Source organism: Helobdella robusta (genome assembly GCF_000326865.2).
Source record: "Helobdella robusta unplaced genomic scaffold HELROscaffold_12, whole genome shotgun sequence".
NCBI lineage: Eukaryota > Metazoa > Annelida > Clitellata > Rhynchobdellida > Glossiphoniidae > Helobdella > Helobdella robusta.
The window spans coordinates 3,778,822-3,787,760 of NW_008703664.1; the positions used below are offsets into that span (position 1 = coordinate 3,778,822).

At 31.4% G+C, this 8,939-nt stretch overlaps 1 protein-coding gene across 1 annotated transcript in view; it reads left to right on the forward strand.

Annotated features, from left to right (window-relative positions):
• The window catches only part of HELRODRAFT_73105 (hypothetical protein), a gene marked incomplete at both ends in the record, with an annotated part of 15,643 nt that extends 10,256 nt beyond the window's left edge, over nucleotides 1-5,387 (forward strand). Inside the window, 3 exons of the mRNA XM_009013743.1 lie at nucleotides 4,323-4,402; nucleotides 4,942-4,993; nucleotides 5,297-5,387. Coding sequence (XP_009011991.1) covers nucleotides 4,323-4,402; nucleotides 4,942-4,993; nucleotides 5,297-5,387 — 223 coding nt within the window. The remainder of the gene's footprint in view (nucleotides 1-4,322; nucleotides 4,403-4,941; nucleotides 4,994-5,296) is intronic.
• Between the last annotated feature and the right edge of the window lie 3,552 nt (nucleotides 5,388-8,939).

Below are 8,939 nucleotides of genomic sequence, written 5' to 3' on the forward strand. Positions count from 1 at the left end.
AAGCGGGGTTCGTGATACTGAGGCGAGTGACAGATGTGGATGGCGTCGAGGGGTATTTCGCGTTTCATCATAGGTAGCCAAACGGCAACCCCCGATCTCGGGGAAAATGCCGTCTAAACGTGTTGTTGTTGTTGTTGTCTCACTAAAGTTTTTTGGTGAACGTTTAGTTTATTAAAATTCAAAATAAACTTATTTTTCGAATTCATGCTGCAAATAAGGCCATATTTCGATTCCGAATGAATCATCATCAGTGCTCCTTGCTGTATATATAGGGAAATATTGACTTTGTCAAGATGAACTTTGACGTTGTAAAAATTAACTTTGGTGTTGTAAAATTGAACTTTGATGCGAATTAGGTGTCAGGTTTCTTAATTGGCTGGTCATCTTCTTTGGTCTCCTTTTCTTCATCGATAGCATCATATTCTTCTTTGTCACTATTTACGATGCTAGTTTTTATTACTTCTTTGTTTTCGTTGTTGGTTGAGCGCCGGGTTGGAAGTGAGGTTGTCATTTTTTTTTTTTTTTTATACTACAGACATATTAACGCCAAACATTCGGTAGAATTTATAGAATATTGTAAAAATTATGGTCTATTATATATATATATATATATATATATATATATATATATATATTGGATTATGACTCTCAGAAATGTAATTATTGATGAAAATCACACCATGTTCTGTGTTAGTTAGCTTCTTATTTATTTTTTTTTAATTTTTCATTAATAATTTTTATTTATAATTTTTTTATTTTCAGCATGATAGAAAATTTAAGCATGATAGAACAAAAAAACGTGAACCCTTTGAACCCTTCCCACCAATAAATTTAGAAACAGAGGAATCATGGTATTGATGACGTGTTATATTGGACGAAGTTGAAGATTGTAATAAATATTTAAATGGCCGTTAAGTATTCAAAGAATAAGCATTGTAGAGGCACAGGATATATATATATACTTGAGCATTCGGCCACATACATAACGTATCAATTCGAACACCGAAGATTGTATAGAATACGGAAAAAACCTTTTTTGTTCTATCATGTTTAAGTGTTCTATCATGCTTAAATTAAATAAAAATTTTGCTTTTGAACTCAAAAAACTTGAGAATGATTTACGATATGCCGTTAAAAAAATTGAAAAATTAAACAGAAAGCTAACTAATGTGGAACATGCTGTGATTTTCACCATTAATATATATATTATTATAATATAATAAGAGTTTATGAAATTTGAAATGAAAATAGAAATATATATATGAGTTAAAACTATTAAATGCATGATCAGTAACATAAAAGTGAGAAATAAACATTATTATTAACATACTTATAATTCAAAAACTTTCTCCAAGAAAACGTTTCAGAACATTTTTTATATATGTACTTTATGTGAGGCTTCTCTTAACCTTTCACCCGCCGCTATATGTTCCCGTCAATATAATTGAATGAATTTTTTATATGTTTCTATGGATGACATTCTAAGATTCCTCACAAAATTTCAGTGACATACGTCATCAAAAAGTCGAGATGTAGGTATGTTCCCATTTGGGATCGTTGGCGGCTACAAATACAAATTTTATAAAAACACTTTTTGTTCGTAATTTTTATTATAACATTAGTATCATACAATAAACTTCAATGATAAAATGAAAATCAATTGTATTATGACAAAATGAAAAGTTTATGCATAATTCTATAAATCTTTTCAATTTTATAAGTTGTGAAATTTTGGAAAACATTTCTCATGCAAACGTTTGCCGCAAATTTCACACCATTTACGGGAATTTTTTTGGCATAAACTACATCTTCCTTGTGTAGTTGATGACAAATAATGTCCAACAGTTGATTCCTTGACGTTCTTGTTGATAGGACTTGTTGGACCACCTTTCCTGCTTCGGAAATCGTTCAGACCAACTTTCATGGCTACTGCAGCAACATCACGTCGAAATTCTAAATGGCTTTTTGCTTGCCGTGATCCTACAGCGTGGCAGTGAAGCCTCCATGCAGCTACTACAACCATATTCAAACCGTTTGCAAAAAGGTTCCACCACCATTTTTTTGATCGAAGAATGGGTCGATAAGAACTAAGCAAACGATCCAATAGGTCAACTCCACCCATATTTTGGTTATACATTGCAACAACTTTTGGTTGTTTCACTGCGACTTTTTGCTTCTGTTTTGCAGAATATCGCATGATGTTTTGGGTGGGTAGGGCACCAATCCAGTTAGAAATAAGGGTGACAACACTGTTGTCATTCCATCGTACGCAAATTATTTTACCATCACCATTGTAGTCGAAATCTCCGCGACTTTGTTTTCATGAGACTAATGGACATTTATTTGTGCGATTTTCTCGTATAGTACAAATTGCTTTGAATCCTTTTTGCCGCAATTCATCCAACAAAGCATACGATGAAAAAAAGTTGTCAAAGTAAATGCTATGTTCTTCTGGAGTTTTTATGACAGATAATAGTTCATTCACTACACGAGTTCCAAGCGGAATTTTTTCTCCAACCTTTTCTGATTGCGTGTGAGAATCCTTGGCACTAGTATAAATTTGCATAGGAAATGGGTAGCCATCGGGACTGCACATCATCCATACTTTATAGCCAAAACGAATGGGCTTACCACGGATAAACATTTTGCAGCTGTGGTGTCCATAATACGGTACCATAGATTCGTCAATACTAAGACTTTCAGTGAAAACTCCGAATTGTAAAAACTTTGTTGACAAATGTCTGTAAAACGGGGCAACTTTTGCAGCTTTACCATTTTCCAGATTCAAATTATCCACTAAATGAAAGTATGTTTTCAATTCTCTAAAACGTTTCCGAGACATGACTTTTGAAATTATGTTGTTGGACAAATCATCAGCAGTAGACCAATAGTGATCTTCTTCAGGAACTTTATGGTATCCACTGAAAATAAGGATTCCGAAAAAACGTACCAATTCATCAGCTGTAGTATCAACACTGCTTAGTTTTTGCCTGGCGTAAAGATTTGTCATTTGTGCAAGATAATCTAAGTAATCTTCTCCAATAAGTTGTATAAAAATTTCAAAAGGAGACTTATAAATAAGATTCGCATCCACCTGAGACAATGATTTAGGTTTCGATTTTGGTAATGGTTTTTCAAAATTATTCTTTTTCATCCATTTAGGTTGGGGACCATCTTTTTTTGACCGTTTTGCTGGTATCTGATGTGTATATTTCATAAAGGTTATGCTAACAAATAAAAAAAGTTATAAAATTGAGACCTACCTTTCTTGTTAAAATTTCCTCGTCTGAGTCATCTGAAATATTATTTGCCGAAGACGCATTTTTCACAATAACATCCAATTCGCCGCATACTTTGCCGGGATCAATGCTATCCAATTGATTTTCATTGATATCCTCAATGTCGGAATCCTCCAGCCGATCATTAGGTAGTAAAATTAAGATTTCACCGTCATCCTCAAGATCATATGCATTTTCAATCAGATTCACAGCTTCAGCTAATGTTAAACAACGCCGAGCAGACATATTTGCGATAATAAAGAACGTAGACTTGATATACAAAGAATCAATCAATCAATCAATAAAAAAAATTGGTTTATATAACGCTTTTTATGACACGTACATTTGCGCCCGGCTGAAAATATGATGAACAAATGAATAAACAAATAAATAAATGTTATTATGTGAACAAATATAAAAATATTTGCAAAAATTTTTTTTTATATTTTTGTATTCTGATCCGCCAACGTTCCCAATTGGGAACATTTAGATAAAAATTGACACAAAAATTGAACCTTATACTTTTTTTTACATGCAATGTGGTCCAAAATCATTGCCAGCATATTGGTAAATAGGAAAACAACAATAAATAGTATAATGATTGAATAATGTTGAAAAAAATTATAAACTTGAAAATGTACCCATCGAGCAAATTTTTGATGAACTTTGAACCTTCATTTTTATTAAACGTCAAAACCTTGTAATATTTATTTGTTACATTTATCGACTTTAATTCAGTATATCCACGCAATTTCATCAAGCTATCTAAAATATTTGAAAAAATAACTAACCATTGAACTTATGTTCCCGTTTGGGAACGTTGGCGGGTAAAAGGTTAACCTTTTACCCGCCAACGTGTGGAGTCATCGTGGGCATAATTATGAAACATTCTCAAATTTTGGTCAATTGCCATTTGGTCAATTGCCATTTCACCATTTGCCCTATTTATAGTGGCCCATTCGATATAGATTATTGTTCTTTGTATGCTTTGCTCTGAATGTTCTTGTCTGAACGATTCATAAAATGTGAAATGATGTTTGACAGGAGAAGACTTCCGGCTGTCATGGTGAGGAGTCACATGTGTGAGAATATGAAAGCTGCAGTCACGTTCATCGAGCAGGGACGTTAGTTCACTTTTTGTTATCAATATTTTCCTGTATATAAGCTATCAAATTTAAAACTTAATTCTAAAAATTAACTATTTTCTTTATTTCAGATTGAAAAAATTAGGAGTTTTAAAACACTTTTTCACGATTTTTGCAAATTAATTTTTAGAAGCATCCAAACACACCAATTTGAATACACGTAATTCAACACACCAGCCATGCTGCATGCAATGGGCAGGTATTTTTTTATTGCAATCCAGTCACTGCATCAGCAGGACCAGCTAGACTTTTAACCATTACAATAATGCCAAAGTTGGCTTCCATTTAGAAAAAGACAACTGAGTATGACTTAGGTTGAATGTTTAGAACGGGCAAAAAAGGTTGATAAAAACAGATGGCCTATCTTCTAAAAAAGTGATGAAAATGACAAGCAATGGATGGCCATATAAACTGCAATAGATACTAAACTGAAAATTCACTCACAATTTTTAATGCATGATCATTGATATTTTTGTTATTTAGTTTGATAATGTCTAAACATCTATCAAATCTCACAGATGTACGAGTAGGACCAGAAGTAGTTACTGATCCTGCCTTCCTCGTAACCAGGTAACTTTGATTATATTCCATTTTTCTTGAGTAGCCCAAATAAACATTGGCATCAAATTTATGATAAATAACGTAATAATAGTGATCTATATATAAATAAAATCCATATCCGTTTTTTGTGGAATTATTCATTACACAATTTTTACTATCTTAACTAATAGAATTTAACAGAATGTTAGATTTTTCTTTTCAATAAAATTATGTCTTTTTGACACAAACTGACGGAAATTATCAGTTCTCGATAATATTTCAGTCTTTTTTTAATTGTTAATAAGCTTTTCAAAATAATTCTTACCTTTGAAGAAATATGGAAGATTTTGTAACATGGTCGCACGCATCTGCAATAAGAAAACATTTGATGGAATATAACGAGATGGTTAATAATTTTTTATAATATTATTATTTTCTAATATATTATATTGTTATAAATAAGAATGTTATTTTTCATTTCAGCGAGATGACTATGAATGAAGCAAGGATATCAATCCACTTTTATTCCGGATGAACTCTGTCTTTGTAAATAATTTTGAACAACTGTCCCACATAGTTTGTTAATGAATAAAAAAATAACTTTATTTATGGATCAGTTTTCTTTTTTTGGCTTTTTGGAAAATATTTGAGCAAGTTGATTAACAATAAATTATAAAAGTTTAGAAAATTGATGGATGTGACGAAATTTTTAGTTAGAGGTGTCTATAAATAAGGGATGTGAATCCTTGGCATGGGTCAAAAAATTTGCGACATTATGCCGAGGGGGGAAAATAAGAGCTAAATTTCTATTGTGAATTAAAAATTTGGACAAACTTTTGTTCGTCAAAAAAAATTAGGTTCGCTACTCATCATAGAATTTAGCTTCCTTGTTATTTACCTTCAAGCCCAAGTTAGATGAAGTTGATATTAATTTCCAATAATTCATTCGTGATGCTGGATTGTTTGCGTAAAGCATTTTAACAGGAACGAACAAATGGTAGCTATGTTTTCTGAAAAGTGAGACAGCCATCAGACACAAATATGCCCTACGATAAAAGTGAGGTCGGTCTTTTCAAGTTAGCTGTTTGCAAGGTGTTCATTGGCCTCGTTTTCTACAAGTTGAGTGGAAATGAACAAGGTAACGGAGAAGCCAACTTCAACGTTTGGCATATATTATAAGGCCCATGAATGACGTACTAACAAAAACTTGTCTAAATTTTTATTCAAAATAGAAATTTAACTTCTATTCCCTCCGGCACAATGTCAAAAAATTTTTAAGTCACTACCAAAGCTTTACATCCCTTATGGACAGCCCTGAGAATCAAGAGCAAATCAAGATAAAAATTATTTAAAGCAGTTGAATGTATTTTAGTCAGAAACAGCATTGCAAATACGTACTCAGTCACGTTGGATTGGATATGTGTTAAGACTTAATGTTTCGAAATGTTGCAAATTATTTACAGTGAAGCAGATTGTAACGTTTGTGGGCATGTTGCATGCAACAACTCGTTTTCGTTGCATTTTAGATATTGTTTCAATATTAATAGTTGACGCAACTTATTTCGCTGGTAATTGCTAATACTGATGACAATCCGGTTTCACTAATTTATTAAAAAAAACTATTTCAATTCAAGCTGCCTGTTTAAAACTTTTACTGAAGATATTGACGACAAAAAAACGGCATGTTCTTGCTGTCAATACACGATCATATCACACACATCCCGCTGGAAGATCCTCCACATGGATATATCCTCCGCATGGATATATCCATGTGGAGGATATCCATGGTCCAATCATAATGGGTGCATGATATCAACGTTTTTCTTGCTTCCAGTAGAGCGTATAATGGAAGGGATACGATAGGATAATTGTAGTTTTAAGTTCCATGGTTGCGACAGAATTTACCTGATTACTTAAATAATAATAAGAAAACATTGTCCCCAAGTATTTGGTCGTATAATTATAAAACGCGTGGATATATACATTACGCGGGTTTGAATAAAAATCGAAGAACATAAGCTAATGCGGCTGCATTAATTGAGCCTTTCCTAAAGCTGTAAAGCATCTTAATATTTTTAAAGATAATTTATTCGTATTTAATCAAATTATGTGCGTGAATGTATTTTAAATAAAAGGGTTTTATTATCGACATATAATTATATAACAGTGTCTTTGATAAAAGGGGTGGAATTTACATAAATTGATTATTATTTACATAATTTTCATAAAATGGACGTGCAGGGGAGCTGATTTTAGGTGACGGTTTATAATAATTCGAGTAGCGCTAATGATAATACCAATGAAATATTGTTAAAATTTTATTTTTTGTAATAACAATTTACAATAAATAATTAAGCAGTGGCTTCGGTCCGGACCGGTTAGTTAAGTTAGGGATAGAAGATAAAATAAATTATAAGATAAATGAGGCGATGATAATGAATCCGATAAATTATCGGATAATCAATAATGTTTTTCATTTTTATCAATTTCAAATAGGTATTTTTGAGATATTTCTTTTAGTTTCTAGTTTACATTTTTTTTACTTTTGAAAGTGTACTTTTATTATTTTTTATTTTGTTTCTAAAAACATACTAATTAAAATTATTTTATATAATTATAATATAATAATAATAGTAATAATAATTATAATGTCATTTGTTCATGTCATTTGACGCCTTTTATGCATAGTGTCCGAGGTACCTGGATGATAAACAAATGTCAGCTCGGCCAGTAAAGGCCTGTTTGAGCAGATGCTGTATCAATCGCTTCTTAAACTTTTCTATCGATGATTGTTAACAGATAATGAGTTGCAAACTGTTTCATATTGATGGTGAGCAATGTGGAAAGCCTTTGTTGGGGAGAGCTGGTTCGTTGATGCAGTGCTATAATGACAGTGCTAACTTCACTTGAAAATGTCAAAACAAATGATGTTTCAAACGTTTCTTGAAAACATGTCGGCTCATGTTGTTGAATTTTTTCAAATATTTATTTGTTTTAAAGCGCAGACGAAAAGCACATTATGAGATTGTATAACATATAAATATAAAATATAATAACATATAACAGCATATAACACGGTATTTATATGAGATTGAGATTATTTATTATGATGTTATCAGTCAAGGAAGATGAAGAGAGAGTAAACAAAAAAAGAAGTAAGATATCCAATTAGAGTAAAACTGTCATGTCTTGTTTCTAATCAATCATAAGTATTTTATATGGCTTTTGAAATTTTCCTTCACAAGTTTTATTCTGATATTATTTATTTTTCTCTTTTCGATTATTCTTCCTGCTAAAAAATTATCCATTGTTTTAAAATATGATTTTTGCCTATTTTACAAATTAAAATTTAAACATGGACTGGCTGCTAAGCCAACTCTATAATTAGGATTGTTTCAAATAAATAGCAATCTAACTTCTATTGGCCTAAACTCTAGATGTTTATGACCATCTAGCATGCTGTAAATCTCTGCAGAGAACACAAATTCACCACAAACAAATATCTCTAACATCTTGTCATCTATCCAGCGACTCACTTTATTTATGTCTTTTTTACTTTCTTTCATACTAATTTCTCATTAGTTGATCTTTCACATCTTCAAAATCCAGGACATCCAGGATTTGATTTTTCATTTTTCTCAGCATCTTCATTTTTATTTTTTCAATCCCCATTAAAATAATAATTTTTGCTAAAAACAATCAAATATTATTGTGAATGTACTAACTGTCGCTGCTTCATTTTTGTAGTTTTGTGGATGCCAGAGCTGCATAACAAAGAACAGAATTTCTTTACCAGTTTAACATCATGGTTTTATTTAAGATTTTCACCGCTAATTATATTTTTTTGATGAAAACTTTTTACCAATTAATTATGGAAGGTTGCTTGCGTTATTAATTTAATCTAACTTAACAAATTTATTTCTATTTTTAAAGATTATCGTTTTTTGGTGGAAAAATTGCCAAAGAATATTTTAAA